The sequence below is a fragment of the Gracilinanus agilis genome, chromosome 5 (assembly GCF_016433145.1).
Source record: "Gracilinanus agilis isolate LMUSP501 chromosome 5, AgileGrace, whole genome shotgun sequence".
Lineage (NCBI taxonomy): Eukaryota > Metazoa > Chordata > Mammalia > Didelphimorphia > Didelphidae > Gracilinanus > Gracilinanus agilis.
In genome coordinates this window covers 122,047,755-122,072,899 of record NC_058134.1, presented here as the reverse complement: position 1 = coordinate 122,072,899, position 25,145 = coordinate 122,047,755, and the positions used below count along the sequence as shown (strand labels likewise).

Genomic DNA, 25,145 nt, shown 5'->3' with positions numbered 1-25,145 from the left:
ATCCATTCAACTATAATTCAGTGCACACAGTGTTAAACTTCTGGCACTACAATTAATTTACACTTACCTGAAAAGAGAAATTATTTATAAGCCTTAAAGCCAAGTGCTAGTACTAAATAACAACAAACATCTATAGTTGCATAAGCACAATCATGATTAATTCTAAGGAATTACAAGATTCTAAAAATATTTCAGTATTCCAACTCAAGTTTCTAAAAAGGTTTTTGGAAATTAGGTGAAGCCTATACTCATTTTTAATTTATTGGGCAAATTAGGTGAAGCCTATATCATTGTCTTACAGCAAAATAAGTCCAATTAAAAGCCTGATAATTCCAGAATGCTAGAGGGAGCAATGAACCCCAACGATCACCTTATAGCATTTAAAAGTGACCTCTCCAAAAAGAAATATTCAATGTTTCTAAAAGGAATCCAACTAGTTTGTTTGCTATGATGGTAGTATGGCTGAAGCATAAAACAGTGGATAATTATTAAAGGGAAAGGAAAATTCCTCCAAAGAAAGAAATGGTACAAGGAAAGAGAAATTCATAAAATATGAAAACGTGCATGAAAAGGTAAGTGCCTATTTGCCTCCTGAAAGAAATCACACAAGAAGAAAGAATTTAGTTGAAGATACTGAGTAACTTTACTGCTCTTGTACTCCAAACAAAGAAAGAAGTAAACCAATGGATTATGTGCTAAGCTAAAGGTTAGTTACATTTTGGTGACAGTCAAAACACCTAAGTTTAAATCACACACAAAAAAATTTTTTTCTTTGCCCAAAAGAGCAAAAAAAAAAAAAAGAAAAGAAAAGAAAAGAAAAAGAAAAACACTAGTAGTCTGAGACCAAATATCTAGAGCTATAAGATAACTCTCCCTAGAAATAAGCACATAGCCAAAAAACAAATTTATTTCAATAAAAGCAATTTCAGGGAATATACTGAGCTTTAGAAATTTAATCCTATATCCCACAACATCTATATGTATTCTATGTATATCTAGTAATAAAAAATGTTGACTAAGGAACAGTATGATCAATCACTGTACAGAACACAGTAGCTTCTTAATGACTGATCTACAGTTCACTAAGGTTTCAATATGCTACACTTGGCTAAGGCAAGAAAGACTTTTAAAAACAAGAGTTAAACCAGTGGAAATGTGCGTCGGCCATGGGTGGGGAGAGTGCGGGGGGTGAAGGGGAAAGTAGGAGCATGAATCATGTAACCATGTTAAAAATGAATATTAATAAATGATTAAAAATTTTAAAAAAAAGTAATCAGAAAAAAAACAAGAATTAAAACCAAGGTTGCTAATTAATCCCTACCTAGTTGACAAAATTTTCAATTAACCAAAACCCAATCCCAAGAATTCCAGTTAACTGAAAATTTTAGTGTAAAAGAACATTCATTTTTACTATTTGAAGTATAATATAAACAAATACACCCTAATGAATGCCAAATAGCTAGGGGTATTACTTGATTATATATAGGATTACTTGAAAATGAAATATAATTGTGGTAAGGAGGGAGAAGAGTATTTTTCTTTCAAACTTATCAAAATGTATTATAACCACAAATTCATCATTTAAAATCTGGCTCTAAAAATGAAAAAATGCCATCCTTCTAAAATGGTATCACCAAATCAAATGTCAATGGAGAATAGCTGCAACACTTGGGAAATACTTCGCTTAAAGATATATTTAAATATTTAAAGAATAAAAAGATTGTCTTCCTGCTAAACTAGCTGAAGTGAACAGAAAAATCTAGATCAATTATTTTCTTGGAATTAATGCTACCATGAAACTGACAGTTTTAGTCTTCTTTACAAACTTCCAGTATAAATCATTTTTAAAGGACAGAAACAATATAAATCATATGCCCTTTTTCTTCAAATTTGTTCTAGTTTTAGAAACAAAAAAAGCAGAAAATTAAAAACATACAATATTGTAAAGTAAAAGAACCACCTGCTGAATTTAAGCCAGCAAAATAGTAAAAATCCAAACTAAATTTCTTATACTATTTTAACAACAATTTTCTATATAGCCTTTTTATACTATGCAGGAAAACTGAGTCATTTTATAATCTCCCATTAGAGTTCAAAGAATAACCTTCGAAAACAGCACTAATAAATAATTTGTTTCCTTTATTTCAAACACTGAAAGTAGTACATTTAAATGAAAATAAAAAGTATCTATAATGTTTATCAATCGAACTCAAATAAAAAGCAGCTCAGGCAATGTAATTTCCAAATTCCCAATTATAAGCATGTAAAAAACGTTGACTTATACCAGAAGACCGATTTGCAAATCACTGAAAAAATAGTTTTTAATTATTATACTTTTCTCCACCAGCACGGGGTTGGGGGGGGCTCAAGAGGGGATATAGAACTGAAAATAATGGATTGATTCCTTACCTGTAAATTTATGATTTTCTGGTAGAACTAAAGCTAAGTAGATAGGTAGTCTTCTAAGCTATTTTCCACCATGTTACTTCTAAATGTATTCACTACAGGAAAAACAGAGCATAGAAACAAGACCTTTGGGAAATATCAAGTTTCCCTCAAAATGAACAGATGCACCTACAGCATACAACATTGTACTTAAAGAGTCAAAAGGTTCAGATTCTAAGCTTGGCTCTATCACATTCCTAGCTGTGTACCCAAAGACAAGCAATTCATTAGCTCTATGCCTCAGTTTCATCACATGTAAAACCGTACCAACAGATGTTTGCTATTTTATAGTGCTGTTGAAAGAATGGACAAAATATAATACACAAACCATCTTGGTAGGCAGGATTAATAAGAGATATCATCAAGATTATATGTTTACACATCACCTAATTCAGAGGGGAATCATTTCTAGAATCAATAAAATATATGGCTGACCTAGGACAAAGGGTCTCTCTTCCTTTTAAAAAAGAAATTTTTTTTTAATGTTTCAGTCAACCTGAATAACAAGTAACTCTACTGCCACAGTAGAATCAGACTCAAGGCAGAAACTGAGAGGTCAAGATTCCTATATTATAGTCTCCTAAACAGGCACAAATGAAGATTTATCCCAGGAAAGTAGTTTTTAAAAATGGTTATTTCATTTTTTTTTAAACTATCTGCATAGAATCTGGAGGGAAGGGCGATAAAGAATGTCAATAAGCAGTCTGGAATATAGCTATTTTAATTCTCAATCTAAGAGTCAACTTTGATTTCCTTTACTCATTTTATGCTTCTCAGATAAAAAAGACTAATTTTCAGTGAGTCTGGATATCACAATAGATAGTACAAAATTCTGCTGTCTTTGCCTATTTTTTTAAAGTAATATATTAGTTTTTACCACAATTATATGTAGAAGCAATTTTTAACATTCGTTTTTCTCACATTTCGAGTAAAAAATTCTTCCTCTCTCCCTTCTCTAAGACAGTAACCAATTTAATATAGGTTATTCATGTGCTATCAAGTAATACATATTTCCTTATCTGTCATGCTATAGAAGAAGACACATATTCCTGAGAAGAAAATAAAGTGGAAAATGGTATGCTTTGATCTGCATTCAGAGTCCATTAGTTCTTTCTCTGAATATGGATAGCATTTTTTCATCATTAGTCCTCTGGAGTTGACTTGTATCGCTATATTGCTGAAAATAGACAGGTCATTCATAGTTCATCTATGATGATACTATGTACAGTGTTCTCCTGGTTCTGCTTACTTCACTTTACATCAGTTCATATTGTCTTCCCAGGATTTTCTGGTATCACCCTATTCATCATTTCTTATAGCACAACTGTATTCCATTACAATCACATACTAGAATTTGTTCAGCATTTCCCCAAATAATGGACATCCACCCAATGTCAAATTCTTTGTCCATAATTCTTAAAAGCTACTATAAAGGTCCTTTTATCTCTTTTCAAATTTCTTTGGGATACAGACCTAGTAGCAGTATTGCTGGATCAAAGGGTAATACACAGTTTTATAGCCCTGTGGGCAAAATGCCCCCAAGAATGGCTGAATCAGTTCAAAACTCCACCAACAAAGCATTAGTGTCCCAATTTTCCCACATCCCCTCCAACATTTATCATTTACTTTAATGTCAAATTGACCAATCTGGTGGTACCTCAGAATTGTTTTCAATCAAATCAATATTGATATATATTACTATAATCAATAGTGGCACAGAACATTTTTTCCTATGACTATAGATAGCTTTGATTTCTTTACTTGAAAACTGTCTATTCATATCCTTTCACTATTTGTCAACTGGGAAATGACTTGTGATCTTCAAAGTCTGACTCGGTTCTCTAAAAAGTCTGAGACTTTCTGTAAATATTTTTTCCCAGTTTTCACTTTTCCTTCTAAATTTGCCTACTTTAAAAAAATAAATAAAAGAGGTGAATTTGATAAGAGCAAAACACTGCCTTTATGAAGGCTCTCTTCTGATAAGGTTATCTCCTAGTTAAAATCGTAACAAGATCCCAAGACTATTGCAGCCCAAGGTGACACAGCTCAAAAATTTGCTAAATATGAAGCATGAGACAGAGGGACATATGCTCACCAAAGGCATTTGTCAGTATTAGGAGTGACTTTACACAGTGCTAGCTGACTTGCCTGCACAAAGCCCAAATACTAGGGGGATTCTCTGACAAAGCTTCTACAGAGGTTCTCTTTTGTTAATGATAGCAGGAAATTCTGAAATTCTACTTCGCAATAAGATCCAGGATCAAAATCACAATATCAACCAACACCTGAACATGAAAGCTCTCTCCAACCTAAGAGCCAAATGATCGTCCCAGCCCTTGCTTTGAAACCCTCTCCTAAAAGAAAGCACAATACTGTCTGAGGTAGTCCGTTCTATTTTTGGACAGTTTTAATTACTGGGAAATTGTTCTTATATTAAACCCAAATCATTATCATGAACTAAAACATCCCAAGTTCCTTCAGTTGCTCTTCTTTAGAACTCCCTCTTCCTTCACCATTCTGACTGCTGTCCTCTAGAAAATCGCTTAAGCACAATATCCTAAAAAAGCAGTGCTCAAAAATGAACATAAGGGGAGGCAGCTGGGTAGCTCAGTGAAGTGAGAGTCAGGCCTAGAGACCGGAGGTCCTAGGTTCAAAGCTGGCCTCAGACACTTCCCAGCTGTGTGACCCTGGGCAAGTCACTTGACCCCCATTGCCCACCCTTACCACTCTTCCACCTAAGAGCCAATACACAGAAGTTATGGGTTTAAAAAAAAATGAATGTAAGGCTCCAGATTTGGGTTATCAAGTTTCTCTGGTTGTGGACCCTATTGGTCTTTTATAGATTTTATATTTATAGAGATCCTGCTCTATATACCAGAGATTTTCTGTGGCCTACGGTGGTCATTGGATGTAAAGAACGAAACAGATTGGAAGCACGGCTTATTAGCTCAAAGAAAAATAAAGGAACATTAGCTTTTCTAGTAGCCACTTAGACTGGGTTCACAGTCCCTTAAAACCTCTAGATCTTTTTCAGACATGCTTCTGTTTCAGCTGAGCCTCTACTATTTTATAATTTATATTTCTTATTATATATTTGAATCGTAATGGATAGACCCAACTATTAGAACTCATGATGATTCCTAAAATGCTAAAAGGTGGCTACTGAAAGAAAGTCTTAGAGAAATACATAGGTCAGTGGAAAGAAAGCCAGAGCTAGAAGGGACAAGACAAATAGTTTTATGTTTGAATTTTCATGTATTTCTGTGAGATGAGTTATGAAGCCTTGCATTTTTTTTGCAAAGAGCTACAATTCTTCTTATAGTGGCTCAGACACAGTTACTAGCTGTGTGACCCTAAGCAAGTCATTTAACCTCATTTGCTTCAGTTTCCTTATCCATAAAATGAGCTAGAAAAAGAAATGACAAAGCACTCCAGTACTACCAAGAAAACCCCAAATGAGGTCATGGAAAGTGTCAAACACAAATGAAAAATGACAATAACACAATTCTTATGAGTTATGAGTCACCGGAACTATATAATTACCCACATTCCTACTAATCATCTCATATCTAAATTGATATTGAGCAATATGCCAGGTGTAGCTTTTTGGTTTTCCATATTTAAATGTTTCTGTTGAGTTTTGACGCTATTGTTCTACCCTGAAAACACTAATGTTATCATATAGTTATCAAGTACCTACGTAAGGAAGTAATATTTACTTGATATTTTTATCTTAATCATCCTAATGCAAAAATTTCACATATAAATTTATAAGTCATACTTTGCTTATTACTACCTTAGAAGCTCTATATATCCAGGCTCCCATAGAAGACTTTCTAGATTCAGTCTATAGAACAAATTTAAGACAGCTTTAAGAAAGATCTGGTGGGCATGCAGGTTTGCAAATATCACAAGTCCTTTTCAATTCTCAATTGTCCATCATATCAAATAATAAATAACCATTTCTTCAATATCTTGCCAATTTCATCCTTCTATCCTCTTTTCTGGCAAGACAATTTCCTATTTGCAAATCATGCTTTTATTTCTGATTCTTATTCAATCTAGATTTCCCATTCCACTTCATCCTCCATTCCATCAACCTAAAACAAAATATGCTTTTCTATGTCCTTCAGCACCGAGTTAAAAATCCATCTCTCTTCCAAGAAGCACTCTGTATTTAAACAAACAAAAAAAAAACTATCACCAGCATACCATCCCAAAGCACCCAATACAAATTTATGTGTGCCCTTTTATATTTTGCATTTGTATATTCTTTGTACTGTATATTATGGTACTGTCATCCCCCTTTTGTAAAGAAGTTAACTGAAGTATAGGGTCACCGTTAGCCTTAGAACTTGGTTATCTCTTGATTCCAAGCAGAGACCTCTTTTAAGAGACTATATAGGGGCAGCTGGGTAGCTCAGTGGATTGAGATTTTATTTTTTAAAGGAAAAGAGAAGGGAGAAAAGGAATAAGAATTTACAGAGTACCTACTATGTACCAGCCACTGCACTAAGCACATTTTATAAATGTTAAATGTCATGTCTGAAAGAATTGAAAGGAAGTGGCTGAATTTTAGACAGAAACGAAGACACAAACAAAATAAATGAAGATGCTATCTATAAGAAAAGATGAAAGAGGGTATCAAGGCAGCTGGGTAGCTCAGTGGATTGAGAGTCAGGCCTAGAGACAGGAAGTCCTAGGTACAAATCCGGCCTCAGACACTTCCCAGCTGTGTGACCCTGGGCAAGTCACTTGACCCCCATTGCCTATCCTTACCACTCTTCCACCTATAAGTCAATACACAGAAGTTAAGGGTTTAAAATAAAAAAAAAAGAGAGGGAGAGAGACTATATAAAATCTCTTCTACATAAAAATAAAAGGTTCAAGTTTCTACTATTATTCCAATCTTCATAAAACCATTTGGAATAAAATGCTAGCGATAGCATGGCTCAGAAAATGCAATAATTTGAAATCTAGCATTTCTAGACCTCTAGTAAACAATCAAAAATTTTCAAATATTGTTCTTTATTATTTTTCAGAATGCTGCCTAGTGGGGGCAGCTAGGTAGCTCAGTGGATTGAGACCCAGGCCTAAAGATGGGAGGTCCTAGGTTCAAATCCAGCCTCACACATTTCCCAGCTGTGTGACCCTGGGCAAGTCACTTGACCCCCATTGCCTACCCTTACCACTCTTCTGCCTTGGAGCCAATACACAGTATTGGCTCCAAGATAGAAGGTAAGAATTAAAAAAAAAAAAAAAGAATGCTGCCTAGTATAAGACTTCTCTCAAAACCTGTAACACCTTTGTATGGTGTTAAGGCATAACAGCATTCACTGTGCTCCTAATAACACTTCAGGTACAATAAACACAACTAATATTAATTTTCCATTTTGTACTGGAAGTTTAAATTCATATTTAAAAGCTCATGCATTCTAGTTTGTGATAAAGGTAACTGGTGTTTAAATGAAATATTTCAACAATGGCTTTATTATCATTGAATTACATTGACCTCACTAACTCACTAAAAATACCACTTAAATGTTTTGTAGCAAGAGAAATGTAGACTGACATTAGTTTGCTGTGCTTAAAAAAATTATTTTACAGGAATTGGTGTCATTTACAAGTTATAATTGCTGTCATTTCACACCACAGAAACTTTTACACAACTTGAAGTCTATATGTTCAGATCTAAAATTTTTTTTTCAGTATAATTATGTCAGAAAGTCTGCTATTGCTCTACCATAAAGAGATCTGATTATTGGACAGTTTAAATAACTTATAATTTGCTCATAATTCTGGAAGTTGGCAACTTCTCCTTAGTCAAGCAATGACTAAAAAAAAAAGATGGAATATAAGGCCAAATACAGATAACTAGGGCCTAATAAAAAGAACTTTGGGAGTGAATCTCTTTATACTGCTATTCCCAAATCTAACTGTTAAGAGCCATTTTTTTTTTAGTTCAAAAACTACACATGGGATTTATGAAAGCCCAGTTAGCCTGCTTGAGAAAGCTGGGACAGAAACTCATGCCAATTAAATCCACTTTAACGTGTATTTGGCCTTAGGTCTCAAATCCACCAACTCTAGGATTCTGCCAAAGTTTAATTCATTTTGTCATCCATAAAAAATAAATTACACTATCCTTTCAAAACAAGGATGCTTCTGGAATAAATGTGAGTGCTACTAGGCTCCTCATAAAATAATAGATTTAAAACTGGAAAGGATTTTAGAAGTTATTTAGTCCAAATCCTTCACTCAACAAATAATTAGGACCTATTATGTACATAAAAGATGTTGTTTGAATCAGACACTGAGATATTTTTAAAAAATAAGACTTGAGCATATGAAACAAAATCTAATCAAAAATGGAGAAACTACATATATATATATATGAAAATAATCATACAACAAGATAACACATAATATGCCATAAAGAAAAGCACAAAAAGCTGCTAGTTCAAAGTGATTACTTCTAGCTAAGGAGGAACAAGTAAGGCTTGATGGTGCACCAGATGACTTTTTGGACTGGGGGTTTAAGGACAAAGCACAATAACAGGATGGCAGAGTGCTCAGATAGAAGGGTATAACAAGAGTGAGAAAACAGCCAGTAAATCCCGTATCTGGATCAAAGCAGCGGTACCAAAACCACAGCCTCTGAATTTGAGAGAGCAGAGTGGGAACTCTGTCTTGAATCACAGGACTTGGCATTCCAGTTGGGCTGTCCTTCGCTTTACAAAGGAAGCCAAGCAGCAGAGAGGTGCTCCTGCTCACCCAAGAAGTAAGCATCAAGCACAAGAGGCTGGGGCTAGGGTCTTCTCCAGTACACCGCTCTGCCTCTTCTTGTGCATAATAGTGAGTAAATGAATAAACTATGTGATAGGGACAATGAAGGAGAAGAGAGCCTGGGCTGGAAGGGTCAGCTCTTTCGGACTACAGTAACTGGTTTGAATATCCTTCTACAAGATGAGAAGGATCCCTGGTAGGAACAAGACTTGGAAGCAGAAAGGCTCTTGGAGCTCAAGTTGTCCAATGAAGAGTTTAGGTCCCAGGGAAGACAAGTGAGGATCCAGAGTCTGAACTCCCAGACTCAGATTCAAGTCTCGGTGCTCCTTCCACTCCTCATGCTGCCTCTCAGACAAGGAAGAAATAACTAGAGACCCCAAAGCAGCCACGGGGCTCAACAAAGGGGAGGCAATAGAAGGCTGGAGGGCTGAGGGCAATGGAAAGAACCAATAAAACTGTAGTCCAGGCCTGCTCTGTCTCTAAGAGGACCCCAGGTGGGCCTCCTGTGTCTTGTTACGGATCTCTACTATAAATTCAAGGTAGCAATATTAAAGATCAAAGATTTGATTGACATTACCAGTTCCCAGACTGGCTTTAAAATTTCTTTCCTCCATTATTTTCTCACACATATGTAAAAAAGAACCCTGTTCAACATATTTGGAGCTAGAAGGGAAAGAGTCTTGGAGATTACCTGTTTGGTTCTTCTTATTTTACATTTAAAAGCCCCATTTGTCAAATGACTTGCCCAAGGTCCAAGAGAGTGAGCGGCTGATTCCCTCAGGATTCATGCCCCTCTTTCCACCATAGTTTTAGTTTCATCAGAATGGTGCCCCTCTGGGGAAGGGGACCACCAAATAAAGGAACCAGAAAAATGAAGGCTTTATGTAAGACAGGAAACAAAGAGTATTTCACAATTTAGAGACAACCAGGTGGCAAAGGAGAGAGAAACTGGGGTTGGAATTACAAACACCAGTTCAAATGTAGTCTCAGACACTTACTAGCTATGTGACCCTGGGCAAGTTATACAAGTTACTTAACCCCTGTCAGCCTCAATTTATTCAACTGTAAAATGGGGATAATAATAAATTATTATTTAAATTAATTAAATTATATCATATTAAAAATAACAGTAATAATAAAAGCACCTTCCACTCAAGGCTCAACGAGCTCAAAAAAGACAATTGTAAAGTGCTTTGCACACCTTAAAGTACTCCATAAATTCTCATAATTTGAGACATACAAAAGATGCTGGATATTTTTCTATACTTTCAAATTTAAAAATAAATCTAATTTTGCTTATCAGATGTACTTGTATTTAACTATTATCCAGAAAGCAAAAACTGAATGACGTGTAATTATAATGACCAAGTTTGTTCCAAAAAGAAGAGCAAAGAAAATGTACCTCCTTCCATTCTTTAAAGAGGTGGAAGGACATTATAGATGTATAATCATTACCTCAGTAAGTTGGTATGTTGGTTGGTTGTCCTGAATTTTTTTCCCTTCTCTTTTTTTCTTCTTTGTTGCAAGGGATAGATCACTGAGAAGGGGAAATGACAGTGGCATATTTGAAAATGAAGGTGACGTAAAAATAATATATCAATAATAATTTAAAATTTTTAAAAAATCAGGTTTGGCAGAATTTTAAAATAAGACTCTTATCCAATTGCCTCAGCTATCAATTTTATAGAACTTAAAAGTAGTAGGGAAATTTGTAATGTTTTAGAAATATATCCATTGGGGCAACTAGGTGGCCCAGTGGATTGAACGCCAGGCCCAGAGGTGGGGGGTCCTAGCTCTGTGACCTTGGGCAAGGAGTTGCCCCTCCCCCTCATTGCCCAGCCCTTACCACTCTTCTGCCTTGAAACTAAAATTAATACAAGGACACAAATTCTATCATAAAAAGACATAATAAAAAACTTTTATAAAAGTTTCATATGGATGACAAGTTCTTATTGGAATTTAGTATAGGTTAAGAATATATACCTCTTCCTGATCTAATTAATCCTATGAGAAAGCAACAAGACATATTTTTAAAAAACCAAGATCCCTTCTGACTTTAAATTTTTATGACACCCATAGTAATATGAAGCATATAAAATTATGTCATTTTTAATGAAAAGGCACAACTAGAAGGTAACCTCAAATATAAGGTATTATACATCTACTTCAACCAAATATGGGAAGCTGCCCATGAAACTAGCTAAATATAGAAACAAATCTAAAAGATGTGTTTGGCTCCTAGGCATCAATTATACTCTATTCTGAACTGAAGTTACTGGAAAAAGTTACTGGAGTTCATACCTTATTAATTTATATTGATTTTATATAGCATTAATGGGCTCAAATATCAAAGTTAAAAAAAATGGAAATCAGAACCACCTGCAAAACGTAAGCAATTATCCTTTTAATATAATTCACCAAATTTAAAGAACTGAAACTGTAGGAAACAAAAATATCTACAGATAAGAAACTAGCCTCACTCTAAAAACTAAAATTGCTTAAACATTTAAGTTTCTAATTCAATCCACTTTAGACACTCAACAGTTTAAGAACCAAACCAAAATCCATTACTTTAACCCCTCTAAAATAAACATTTAAAATCTCAAGACATATTGTTATAATATGGAGGCATAATTTTTCATGCATTAAGAACTGAACTCTAATGCAAACTAAACAAATAAGGTCCTCAGCTTTAGAAATTAGTGTATCATCCTTAACTTAATCTATAAAACAAAGGCTAAAAAACTCCACTTTGAGTGATGGAGACCTGTAACCAGATACATTTTGAAAACTGAAAAATATTTTCCTGGCTTGTTACCATTTTATTATATAATGGCTCAAACACATTAACATATATTAACAAATATTAATATTAACAAATATTCTCTCATTTGATCCTCATAAGCCATCAGGGGACGTAAGTGCTATTATTTAAATAAATTTATAAATGAGAAAACTGAGGTATACAGAGATGAAGTGCCTTCCCCAGGGTCACACAGCTAGTAAATGTCAGAGGTCAAATTTGAACTCGGGCCTCTTGACTCCAGCAAAACACTGTTTTTCCACCCAACTGAGCCATCTACATGTCAATTTTTATCTGTTTAAAGTATCTGACAAAGGGGAGGGGGACAGCAGGGAAAGAGGTTGCCATACGTAACATCTGTTAGCCTAAGACATAAATAATGGTACTTTCAGCACCAAGCAGCTATCTCTGGCTAAACATACTCTCATTGTTTTTCTTTTCTCTACCTGCTACCCCTTAGGAAAAACTTGGGCCTTATGAAGAAATCCAGGACAATAGTCAGTCCATTGCCAAGAAATGACAAACTACTAACATGAGATAAATCATTCTGAATCTGTCTTGTGGGTAGTAGATTAATAAGGACATGGCAGATGGAGGTCGTTTTCCAGTTGCACTATAACTATTAAGTAATAAGTTCAATTCAAGTTTATAAAGGAAAAGCTACTGCATTACTTTATAGCCAACTCCATTTTCTAAATCAAACAACAAATGATTGAGTTAATGTATTAATTAGAAATAATACTGCCAAGAGCTATAACTTTTTAATTAATACTGAAGGTCACAAAGGTCTAAGGAATATTCAAAATATATTACTTCCATTGACATCTTCATTACACTTGGGCAACACCTACTGCTTTTTAATAGTTATTTGCATTTTAGGACTTTTAACATTGTATTTTTTTTAAGTGTCAAATACTATAAAAATAGGTTATACTTACTGAAATTTAAAGTCATCATTTCAAAGCTTTGAATAGCAGTGGAACTGACAAATCCTTCAAAAAGTGAAGCCATCTAAGAAGCAATTAAATATCTGCTTCCAGATTAACATTAGGAAAAATTCTACCTAATTAGTTTCAATGGGAAATATCTGTGAATTACCAGATCAAGGTTTTCTTCCAATATATTTTTTTATTACAAAGAATTAAGAAACATTAGGAATTTGACTTGTCAACACAGCAAATTCTTAGTACGACAGAATACTGTATTTGAAATTAGGAAAATCTGAGCAAATCCCACCTCACCCTTATCAGCTGTGTGATCAAGGGAAATTACAACCTCTCTGAACATTAGTTACCTTTCTAAAATGGATCCACTAAATTACAGACCAGGAAGGAATTCTTACACACCTCACTGACATATTGATATGCTTGGAATGACCACTGAACTAAAAATTGGAAAATGAATACCAGTTGAGGATCTGCCATTTGTCAGCTTTGGCAGATCACTTATCCTTTCTAAGGCTGTTTCCTTGTCTGCAGAATGAGAATAATGCTATTTGCCTTCCTTGTCTCCTGGGATTTTAGTCAAAATTAAATGATGGAGAAAAAAATGTGAAAATGCTCTGCAAATATAGTGTTAATTTTAACACATCAAATGTTGTTATGCTCAGTCATTTCAGTCACTATATGGGCTTGGAGTCAAGAAGTAGTTGTTCAGTCATGTCCAACTCTTCATGACCTCATTTAGGGTTGTCTTCGCAAAAATACTGGAGTGGTTTGCCATTTCCTTCTCCAGATCATTTTACAGATGAGGAAACTGAGGCAAATAACTAAGCGTCTTGCCAGGGTCACAGCTAGTAGGTGTCTGAAGCCAGATATAAACTTGGGTCTTCTTAAGAGGCCTGACAGTCTATCCACTGCATCACTTAGCTGCTGTACTAGTGTATAGTATATTGATAAGAGATTAGTGAATTAATACTAAGCTTTCCCTCTTGAACCACATTCCAAATTATGACTTTAAAAGGTATTCAGTAATATTATTACCAACTATATTAATACTTCATATTATTCATGAAATAATTATTTACTAATCATATCTTTAACAATCAAGGCTGGCATTTTTGTAGTAGCCAAGAAATGGAAACAAAGTAGATAACCCTCAACTGTTAAATATAAAGTTTTTTTCTGTCTTCTATCTCCTTAATCTTTCGTGAACTCCAGTCTCCAATGCATTTATGGAGTCTTAACTTATGCTTAGAATGAAGCCCCAATTCATCTTTCAAAAGCCTTATCTTCATCCTTCAAAGATGAAGTCAGGAGTCCTCCAGGCAATCTTCCTCATTTTCTCAAAGATTTCCATATAAAAGTGTCCTTCCTTCTCAAAATAACTGACAATATCTTTTCTGGACTTCTCTTTTCTTCATTTTTTACCTTGTATTTTAAGATAAAATACGTAAAGCCCTTTACAAACCTCAACGCACTATAAAATAATAGTTATTATAATACTTTATGTAACTATTGTCTCTTAAAAACAGAGGTCTGGTTTTGCTTTTGGCTTTATACCCCAGGTGCCTAGCAGTTAGGAACATAATTATTATTTACTGAGTTCAATTCAAATCAAATCAACAGGGATAATCTTTAAATTCTGAAAAATGGGAGATTCTGGTTCAAAAGTTCAACGATGTCACACCACCCCAAAAATAAGAATAAACAAAATAGAAGGCAAATTTGAATATGTTGATTAAAGATCTAAGCCATTTTGTGACTATTTGTTGCCACTAAAGACAGTAAACCAAAAACTTAATATTCTCATTTGAAATAACATGCAGAAACAAAGGGTTACCATGCAAAACATGGGTAAGCAAGTAAAAGTGAAAGGGTGAATGTTACAAAGGAAGTCTTCTAATATGAGAACTAAAATATAATGCAATATAAGAAAAGGACAGATAGAAGCATAACTAAACCACAAAATTAAACACTTCAGACCCTGAATTCCAAACCACTAAAGAAAGAAAACAATCAAAATCACAGACTAGAAATAACTACTATTGCTTTCATTACTAGTAAGATATCATTTAATATACTAATTACTTAACATCAGAATGGTTAGCCTCAATTTCTTACATGTACAAAAGAAATAAGTTTTTTGCAACATTACAGCCAAGTTTTCAAAATAGTTCAGAGTTGACAAGCAACAATGAGTTTGAGGAAGATAGCAGAATTTGGGTTTCAAATTACTGGCAAAAAAGTACTCAATTTGATGTTATTTTTAATTTTATCTGATTGAAAAGCTGAGACCTTTAATAAAATATCTCTGATAAATACTAGATTCTCAAAGGTCCTTGAGATCCCAATTTTCTTTAAAGAAAGATTTTTTTTATCAACCCAGGACCACTTCTATCAATATAAATTCTCTTCTCTTTCCTATATTTGGATTTAGGGGAACCATTCAAGAACAACACTTAAGTTGTGCTAAAGATAAATGGAAAGTGAATGAATGAGTACAAATTTGAAGATAGTCATTCCAATTGTTTTTTAAGAAACTAAGTTTGGAAGAAAAAGAAACAATTAGTCTTTCTTGATAAACAGATTACCTATTATAAAATATATTGCTACTAAAAAAAAAAATCAAGACAGAGATATAACTAATCTCTGACAAATTCAAGAGAAGTAAGCTTGTCTCCTAAACCAGCAGCATACACAAAAGGCAAAGACAAATAAAAAAAGTGTTCACAAGAAACCCAGGTAAACACTAAATCACTGAAAACACATATACTCAAAATATATGCCCTCATTTGATATTCAAAGTTATGTCATTCAACAGCTGCCTTTCTTTACTGCCAAGAAAATGGGCAACTCTCCAGACAATTAGACTAAAGAACAGTCAGATCTACTTCCTCTCCTTCCACTACTCCTTAAGAAATGAGTATTTTAACACAGAGGATTTAGTTTGGGGTTGGAAGGGAAAGCAAAATTTTTTCCTTTCTTTAAAAAAACTTAAGTTTTGGCAACATTGATCAACATAGTTTTCAAAGCTAACAAATGTTAGTAATATCAAAATTTTACTACTGTCCTACTGATTACTGACATCCTACCCATCTGATCATTGTTTTAGGCGCTCTGTTTTAAAATTTAAAATTACTTTTTAAGAACAAAATAAGCACTAAGTTCCTCTTATACTAAAGTGTTCCCAGTCACTTTAAAAGCATGTGACTGTCTTGCCTTTAATAGTTTAGAAAATACAATCTATTTTTAAAATCATAAATGTGGTAGTTCAAGATGAATTGATGAAAATTTTATATGGGTAAAAAGAAAGCTAATGGTCATTTGTTGTTGGAAAAAAAAAATTACAGCTAACAAAACTGTTCCCTTCTTTACTGTGGAAAAAAAATGTACTGAAATTTCAAACCCCAGGCATCAGAGGTACATCCTAATTTATTTAAAGATTAGGTTCTAGAATTTGCAAATGGTCTTAATTTAGTAATTTCCTTAGAATAAGACAAAATATTTCCCTAGAATATATCAAACAAGGGAACCTAATGCTGAATGGAAAATGGAAAAATGGAAAAAAACCACAATGAAAAATAAAGTTTACCTATGTCCGGTGTCTCTATATCCATTGGACTACTTTTTAGAAGTTGTCAAGTGGTTGCAAGTTGTTAAAATATTATACAGTTGCTTTTTTCACATAATATCAAATTATTTAGTTGACCTTTCCACTATATTAAGTAGCATTTAACATTCTTTTAAACAAAGCCTCAGAGATCACTGTTTCTAAACAACTCTACTAGAAGTGACTAAAGCTATGCCTGATCACTTGGTTTCTATTTTATATTACACATAAGAGATTAAAGTAAATACAATCCTATGAACCTAGAAAAATAGGATCTTCTGCCTACTAAACAATGTAGGTGGTTTTATCCCACATACATATGATTTCATACAAACTGAGAAACATATCTTTATTTTATTGATCAAATAATTCAAAAGGTAGTGTCAAGGGGCAGCTGGGTAGCTCAGTGGATTGAGTCAGGCCTAGAGACAGAAGGTCCTAAGTTCAAATCTGGCCTCAGACACTTCCTGGCTGTGTGACCCTAGGCAAGTCACTTGACCCCCATTGCCCACCCTTACCACTCTTCCACCTATGAGCCAATACACAGAAGTTAAGGGTTTAAAAAAAAAAAAAAGGTAGTGTCAAAAGTTGGACATAGAGACCTCAAATTTCTCTTCTTAGGTCACATGGCAAAGTAAGAGAAAGGAAGAAACTTCAGCAGTCAGTTGCCAGGTTATGCAGTCCTTCAAAACCTACTATCTTCTACTCTATTCAAGAGAAGCTTAGTAGAAAACCATTATTATAAAAAGTAGACTGTCACATCTCTGAAACACACACTCCTAAGTCTTAGTTCCCAGGAACACCACTGCCACAATAACCTCAAGATCAGAATACTCTTGGATCCAAACTGAAACTGCCATAGAAGAATATCTCACTCCAGTTTACCAAGCTAAGATTTCTCTTTGCAAGTAACTAAAGGTTAACAAGATTTTAAGTCACACCACATATCTATATATAAATACAGGTATACACTACTGATAACCCATAGAAGGAAATAAGTTGACATTTACTAATTCAACTTTTTATTAAAAGTTTACTACAGGGGGACAGCTGGGTAGCTCAGTGGATTGAGAGCCAGGCCTAGAGACAGGAGGTCCTAGGTTCAAATTTGGCCTCAGACACTTCCTCCTAGCTGTGTGACCCTGGTCAAGTCACTTGACCCCCATTGCCTACCCTTACCAATCTTCCACCTATAAGTCAATACACAGAAGTTAAGGGTTTAAAATTTAAAAAAAAAATTTACTACAAAGTACTATGCTATGACTTGGCACCTATCTTAATCTTTAAATATCAATGTACTGACCGACCTATCAACTCAAGATATCAGGAATAATTAAATATCTGATATTATACAAGGGTGAATTAAAGAATGAAAAAAATTATGAAAACTGGCACTGGAAAATATTAAAATATCTCTCATAATTCCTCCAGTTTGTTTCTGGCCCTGACATCAATCTATTCTGAATTAACAATAGTATTTCATCTCACTTCAGTTTCCCCCAATTCAAGAAGGAAAAGAACAAAGGGATGGTGTGAAGGGGAAAGGAAAGTAGGAGCAGGGGTAAGGAAAAAGGAAGGATACAACTTTATACCTGCCTCCCACAGGAATAACAGATCAGTATTTGTCTGAAAATGCAATCTAAATTTAACACATACATATATGTATAAATACAGATAAACACTACATTTAAAATGTGGACATAAAACTAGCAAAACACTATTTACCTTTTTGGAAAAATATACAAATCTAAATTATCTCCCTGCTAAATATAAAAACAATGTGAATTGTAAAATGTAAAAGTAGTAGGAAGAGGTTAAGAATACAATGCTTAACAATTGAAGAAAAAGTTAAATAGAATTATCTAAAAAGTAATTTGATTCTGATTTTATGATGCTGCCAATTCAAATGGTCAAAAATCTCCAATTTTTAAAAAAACCATTTTAGCTTTTAAAATAAACATACATAATATAATGTTTTGGCAGACAGGACCAAAAACAAATACTGTACTGACAAGGTAATTACTGCTTTGGAGCCATGCTTTTCCATAAATATTAAATGGCTACAATTTAAAGCAATATAATGACAGTTTAAACAACAACCAGAATTTCACTGTTGAATCAAATGTGGAGCCTAATATGTGAAAATTAAATTCAGATTCTCAAAATTACTCCAGATTTTGCCAGAGATGTAACTTTCTCTGCACTGAAAGTATTTGGACCATTAATACATTTAGACCAAGAGTATATTAATCGGATACTCTGACCAGTCCAACATTATCACCACCGCCCCCCCAAATTTACTGATCTTCATCACTACTGTTACATAGAGAACATTGCTACTGAGAGCAAGTTCAGCAGAACAAGAGTATGGTTTTTAATACAGAGAAGAGCCATAGAGAGCATTTATTACAAGAATTCAATTCAGATTAACAATTGGAGGACCAGACAGGTAAAATTATTTCAACTCTAGTCTTACTCCAGATCCAATTCTTTCTTACTCATTGCAAGATTTCAGAATGAGAGTTTCCAGTCTTTCTGTTAGCACTGTCTAAGAGGATATTAAGCAGACAGTAAACTATTCATGAAAAAAACACTTATAACTCTTTGCAAGCCCAAAATTCAATGTTTCCAGTGATCAGAAATTCAGATACTAAAATTAACTGAAAACAGTGTCTAGTATTTTTGTGCAAAATATCACAAGATGACCAATATAGCACAAAAACCAGAGTATTAATAGCACATATACTGGATTAGTTTTTATGGTTCACATCTGCAGCAAATTTTTTTTTCCTGAAACCTGAAATTTTTAGACATGGGTGTAACTTACTAGAACTGTAGGAATCAGATGGCCTAAAGCTGTGGATGCTTACTCATGTGGGTCCCTGTTTAACCAAGATAACTACCAGTATGTTATTTTTGTCACCAAAATCTAGGCTTCTAGACAAACTAAGAACATTTGAAGTTGCCAAATCTTTTAGTTTCAGCTAGAAGAGTGAAGAACATAAAACTGTTCCAACTTCCATCCCATCTAAATAAAACAGAGACCACAGGAAATGGAAGCCAAACCACAGATTCCCAATTGATACTTGAGCTGGTTAAAAGATTACAGAATTATCTACTCTTCAAATGCAAAATGAATTGTAACAAAAGTAACTAACTAAATTAAGGGTAAAAACAAAAGATTAATGGCAAAACAACATAACATTTTTTAAAGTGGCATTTTCAGGAATAATGATTACACATTTCCATTTTTTTATTTGTACTTATTTTTTTCATGAAAACAAAGCCACAATAAAGTTGTTCATTTACACTGAGGAATGATTAACATTCTGACTACTTCTTTTTAAATATTGAAATGTAAAATAAAAATTATTTAAGAGCAATTGTGATAGCCTTACTTCCATAATCACAGCAAAATACAGTGTGTGTTCTTTCTACAAAGATTTTCAACTGCAGAACTCAAATTTTTTTGCTGTGAAAGATCTATAAAATTCTCAAGTATTATAAGCAGCAGCACAGTAGCTGGCTCTGAGTCAGGAAGACCTAGGTCTCACAAGTCTTGCCTCACAGTTCTGTATGACCCTGGGCAAGGCACTTAACCTCCGTTTGCCTAAGTTTCCTCAACTGTAAAATGAGGATAATTACAGCATCTACCTCCAAGAGTTATTGTGAGGATCAAATGAGATAATATTTGTAAAACACAATGCCTAACACAGTAGGTGCTTAATAATAAATTCTGGTTTCCTTCCTTTTATTCATGTGGAGTCCCTTGTCTCAATGAAATAACAGGTCTGGTGGGGGTGGGGGGGAATGCATATCAGAGCCTATAAAGTTTTCACTGTGGCCATACAAATGAATTTGCTACTCTACAACATTAGCAGTCCCTTTTCCAAAAGCAACTCTGAAGCTTGGTAAGGGAAGTTAAAGGTCTACTATCCTTTGATTATGCTGCCTCTGCATATAGTCAAGGTAAATATATTTCAAGTCTTGTATTCTGTTTAAGTCACTGTATTCCTTCTCGAAAAGAAAAGGGACTGTGCTCAAAATTGCCACAAAAATTTTGTTTCTAATCCCTTCGAGCTATGCCAACAGATATCCCTACAAATTCCTTCATAATTCCCACAAACTACTACCACAAATTAAGATCTAGGTTCAAATAATACTTTGATGCTTAATGCTTGAGTGGCTTTAAACAAGTCTCTTGGCATCCCTAAGCCTCAGTTTCCTCATTTGTAAAATGGAGGAGGCAGGATTCAATGGCCTCTGGGGTCATTTCCAGTTCTAAAGTCTAGATCTATTAACTCAAAAACTTTCTAAACCTATTTGCCTACCTAAATACAAATACTGTGACAACTCAGAGGCCCACTTTTCTATTTCTTACAAATATTCTTTATTCTGATAACTCCTCCAATCCTCTGGGTATTTTGTTGTTTGCGTCTTTCCCCAGGCTCCTCCAGCCCCCTTTCTTTTGTATACAAACACACTCCGGTCACACTCCATCAGCTGTTGGGGCAGCTCCGCCCACTGTTCAGTTTCCGGGTAGTAACAGAACAGCCAATGAGCCAAGCCGAGCAGTGCCTGCGGCCTTTCGCCTGCAGACGCTTCCCCAAAACAAGCAGCTCTGGCATTTAGCAGGGGCCACTGGTTCACAGATAAAAGGATCAGAAAGGCTGTGCAACAGGGTGAACAGAGAAAAAACTCCCTCGGTCAAGAGATCTGGTGTAATCTGAGCAGTTTGTTCCTCCACCAAGAGAAAACTTAACAGGTTATTTCCTTCAGGGCAAAGCATAGATTAAGTACAGAAGAGCCCCAGATCTTGTATAATCTAAATAATCAACTGGGATTAAAACTATAATTTAAAAAGCAACACTCCAGTTCTGACCCCAGAAAAGACTCCACAGACGGACTGGATGGATACGGGATCCTTTCTCTCCCCACCTTCACAGGCAAGGCACTTAATGGGTGAAAGCATGTACTGGGCCTAGGACATCTCCACAGAGCTCAGAAGCATCAGTGTTAGGATCCAAAAGAAGGTTTGCACAACGACCAGGAGAGAAACAATGAATGAGTCAGAGTTTCAGAACATAATCACCCAGCAAATTATTTCAGTGCATCGGTGCAAAACACTCACTCCACAAATAACTTCGAAGTCAGATCTCCTCCTACCAACCCAGTCAGAAAAGAAAGATCACTGACTCCAACTAACAAACAAGAGGCCACATCTCTAAAGAACCTGTTTGAACCGAGGAAAGCAGGGGCATGAGTTCCCCGTCCATCCTCTCCTTTCCCTGCCCCCACACCCTGCTACTTTAGTAAGATATCGGTTCCCTGCCAGGCTGTAAATCCTGGCGGCATAATTATGCACAGGAGACATCCAAAAATGGGCTGAAACAAGAGATTACAAAGAAAATGGTAGTAAGCAGCACAAACCCAAGAAATCAAGAGCCAGTGGGGGCAACACGCAAGTACATTCCATCAGACCTATTTTTTCTACTCCCTTACTTACTGGTCTCATTTTCAACTCCTTCATTTCCTTTTCAACATAATTTTACTTATTTTAGCACTAGGCTTATTTTATTTCAGCTAAATATATGAGTATATTGTTTATATTTAAAAAGTGATGGCTCAGTTTGGGCCTACTGATCTCGTTTAATCCAAGGAAGGAGGCCACAAAACACATAAAAAGGAGGAAGATCTACAGAGGTTTCTGAAAAATATGAACTTCTCGTATTATGTTGTTTGTGCCAAGAGAAAATAAAACAGAAAAGACAACCCTACCTTTTAAATCTCTAGGATGTTAAGAGATAGACCTGTGATTTTAAAAGCACCTCTGCTTTCTTTTGTCAGCAAAGAGTGAAGGTGGGGAAAGAACAGGAAGCCAATGTATCTTTGTCTTTCTTCATCACCTACTTAAAATAAGCTCTGAAATAAAGCCACTTAGAAAAGGGGGGGGGGGGAGAAATCACCCTGCCCTTCTTTGTCTGTATCACCACCAGGGCCCCCTCCTCAGATGCCCCTACTTCAAAATGCCGTAATCATTCTAGATGCCACAACTACTAAATGAACAAAAGGATCAGTCTTGGGAAGGCTTAGGTCAAATTGGGCCTTATTCTCAACCTTTTAAAAACCCACATGTATATATTTTATGAACATGATTTTTTTTTTTAAGGTAGAGTTCCTTCCCCTGCGAAATTAAACACTAGCTGAAAATTTGCATTGGTCTGACAGTAACACTAAATCCAGGATAAAAATAACTCAGGTTCTGCCACAATCAGTGTCATTTCCTATTTTCTAAACAAGACTAAAATCTGAAGCAGCTTTGTCTAAACACACATATCCACAGTTACAAGTTTTCCTACAGCCTTAAGAAAAGCCACCAATATGACTGCTATCATCCTTTATACATATCAGCCTTACAGCAGGAAGAATACATAAAAACAATGTCTTGGTTTACCTTTTCCCTAGAAACAATTTTACTCATTTATACATTCCCTAAACCTTTTTCTTTGTCCTTTCTCACCATCACCACCACCACCACCCAAAAAAAAAAAAAAAAAAAACAACTTGGGCCCAAACTTTAATATCTCCAGCTGCTAATTCCTTGCAAGTTCTCTGGAGTGGGGTAGGGGTAGGGGAAACCACCTTCTGGTTCCTGAAAACATTATAAAAAATTTCTGAATTTGGCAAACATCTACCCATCCCCCCACCTACAAACCAAAAATTTTAATACTACTTTAAAACTCAGGCAAGTTTTTTAACTGAATACTCAATAGTATTATCCACCCTTTGCAAAAGAGATAAATCATCCAATCAAAAATAGTAATAAATAAATAAATAAATGAAGGAATTCTTCAGGAGAATCCAGCTGAACTACTTGTTATATAAACAAAACCCTGCAACAGGGGAAGTGGAGGAGAGGTGGGGAGGGGAAGATAAAGTAAAATGGACTTTTCAACTGCATTTTACCCCCATTTTTTTCTCCCAAGAACTAGTAGTTCAGGTCTTTAGGCTCATTTCCTCCATTCCCCCACACACACCCTCTAAATCACCCCATTAAAAAACACAAAAACAAATAAACAAAAAAAAACAGGATTTGGCCTGGGGAACCTTCGGGAATTTCTCTGGCTGAAGTCATTAAGTAAATAACCAACCACCACTACAAAAGCCCTGCCTGCAATGCTCCTCTCAAATATAATCTAATCTCTCCAATGTCACCCCCATAATATAGACCAAGTGTATTGGAAGAGGGTATAGAGAAGGTATTTTTTGAGGAAGGTCAAGTATTCCCCCAAAACCCTAATCTCATGCTGTAAAGGGGTTCCCCTGGGGTGGGGAGTGGGTTATTTTGGTAAAGTGCTCCCCATTCTCTCTTCTCAGTGTCATATATACTTGGTATGAGGGTGTTTGGCTACAGCCACAGAGGTCCCTCTCTACAGTACTTCGTATATAAGGTATGCTTTGTCAGAGGTAGGCAGCAAAACGGGGTTCTCCCAGACAGCAGAGCTAAAACTGAGAAGGGGTGCCTGACAAGTATATAAAGGGTTGTTTTAAAAGGGCTGGGGGGGTGTTATAAAGGACTATATAGAACTGAATATTGCTTGCCTCATCCTAATACAGCAAATAGCTGGAAATAAAGAAGGAAAGAGGTTATTTGGTTGCCCCAGCTTATAAATATTCTGGACAGGGAATGAGGGGACTTCACTGAAGAGAAAGGAACCATCCTGGGATATCCCCATCTTTGGTCTCTAAATTATACTGCTAAGAGAGAAGACCTGTAGGGTGGGCTTAAGTAACTGGGAAAATAAGCAAAAAGCCCACCTAGTCCCAGGAGGAAAGAACAGGCTTCGGGGGGGTTTAAAAACTGTAGGGGTGAGGTCATAGATATGGAGGGGGTGCAGGAGAAGGGGAGCAACAAGAATTTGGAGGGGTTGTGCTTAATGGAGGCGATGAAAGGATTGGGAGGTGGTGAGGAGCCCCAGACACGGGGGGAAGGGAGTCACGGAGGGGGGGTGCCCTAGGGCCCTGGTGGGGTCCAGGGGAGGGAAGGCCGGGGAAGGAGAGGTGGGTCAGTAGGCGTCACCAGACTACGTCCCCCCAGACCACTACACACAGATACACGCAGACACCCCCCACCCCACTCCAGGACCACGAAGGATACAGCTTGACCACGTCCGTGTCCATCCGCCTCTTGCCCGGGCTGGGAGATGACATGGTGTCGCCGCCGCTGCCTCCCCGTCGCCTGCGCCGCCGCCGCCTCTTCCCCTCCTAGGCCCGTCTGTCACGGGCCCCGGGCCCCGGCGCTGTGGAGCCCGCGGCCGGCCCGGCTCCTCCTGTGGGGGCGGCGACACCCCGAGGTCCGGTCCGCCGCCGCCGCCTCTTCCTCCTCCCCCCGGGAGGGGAGGCGGGGGAAGACACCAGGCACCGTCCGGCTGGGGGGGCTGGGGGGGCGCCCCGAGCTTCCCAGCTCTGTCCCTCTCCGGTCGTCGGCTCCGCAGCTGCTGCCCCGGCCCTGGCTCCGGTCCCGGTCCCGGTCCCGGCTCCGGCTCTCCGCGCAGCGCCG

General features: G+C 36.2%; 1 protein-coding gene across 3 annotated transcripts in view; it reads right to left on the bottom strand.

The window, feature by feature from the left end:
• The window catches only part of UBE2H (ubiquitin conjugating enzyme E2 H), a 144,623-nt gene extending 119,540 nt beyond the window's left edge, over positions 1-25,083 (bottom strand). For 2 of the 3 annotated variants that reach the window (XM_044677962.1, XM_044677964.1), the window contains exon 1: positions 24,744-25,083. In XM_044677962.1, the coding sequence (XP_044533897.1) occupies positions 24,744-24,796 (53 nt within the window). In that variant the 5' untranslated portion in view covers positions 24,797-25,083. Of the gene's footprint in view, positions 1-10,686; positions 10,769-12,972; positions 13,032-24,743 lie in introns of those variants that run through there. The other variant, XM_044677963.1, reaches the window with a different exon arrangement.
• Between the last annotated feature and the right edge of the window lie 62 nt (positions 25,084-25,145).